The 723-nt window shown below is 40.1% G+C and overlaps 1 protein-coding gene across 1 annotated transcript in view; it reads right to left on the bottom strand.

Moving 5' to 3' along the window:
• Window positions 1–25, bottom strand: part of LOC103811841 (zinc finger protein 704-like) — a 70,249-nt gene extending 70,224 nt beyond the window's left edge. Inside the window, 1 exon segment of the mRNA XM_009084838.1 lies at window positions 2–25. Coding sequence (XP_009083086.1) covers window positions 2–25 — 24 coding nt within the window.
• Between the last annotated feature and the right edge of the window lie 698 nt (window positions 26–723).

Genomic DNA, 723 nt, shown 5'->3' with positions numbered 1-723 from the left:
CCTGCTGAAATGCAGGGAAGGTCATTTCACGCTTCATGTTGGCTGCCTGAAAAATTGAAAGCAATTATTAAATTTTTCTCTAATTCTCCTAAAATATAAGGGGGGGGTGGAACCCAATACCCACAGGCATTTACTTCTAATTAGTTCTTTGAATTAGTGAATACCATTTCTTTGCCCTTCATAAATTCTGAAACTGCTCTTAATTTCTCAGAATTGTTGAGGGCCATCCAGGAAAATAAGCAATTCTTGTCCATTTGATAAAGCAATCGGTTACCTCTTTATGTTAAATCAAAAAGGTATTTGAATTAGAATGATGGAAACCACACTATGGACAACATATTTTAATGTACATACATCTATGCTGTATAACTATGCAAGAGAAGTCCTAGCTGCCCTCTTCCTAAAGTTCCAGAAAACAAGTCAGAATTTATCCAGATAAAAGGCAACCAAGAAGTTAAAACGATTCTCACAGCCACCTACTGGATTCTTTAACAGCTGTACTTGTACATGAGAGATGCTAGAGCAGAAAATAATTTGCTATGATCCAACTCAGCTGTCAGAAGGCAAAGGGGAGCAAGTGATACCAGCACAATCTCTGGAAGGAGCCCTTCCTGCAACGAGCAGCACGGACAGACACAGGAGCAGTGCCAGGTTGTCTCTGCCTGTGGGCGCTTTCCAGATTTTCAGATCTGCTGCTACCTATAAGCAAAGACTTCCTAAGTA

Source organism: Acanthisitta chloris, unplaced genomic scaffold (genome assembly GCF_000695815.1).
Source record: "Acanthisitta chloris isolate BGI_N310 unplaced genomic scaffold, ASM69581v1 scaffold11701, whole genome shotgun sequence".
NCBI lineage: Eukaryota > Metazoa > Chordata > Aves > Passeriformes > Acanthisittidae > Acanthisitta > Acanthisitta chloris.
This window is presented reverse-complemented; position numbering and strand designations above follow the sequence as displayed.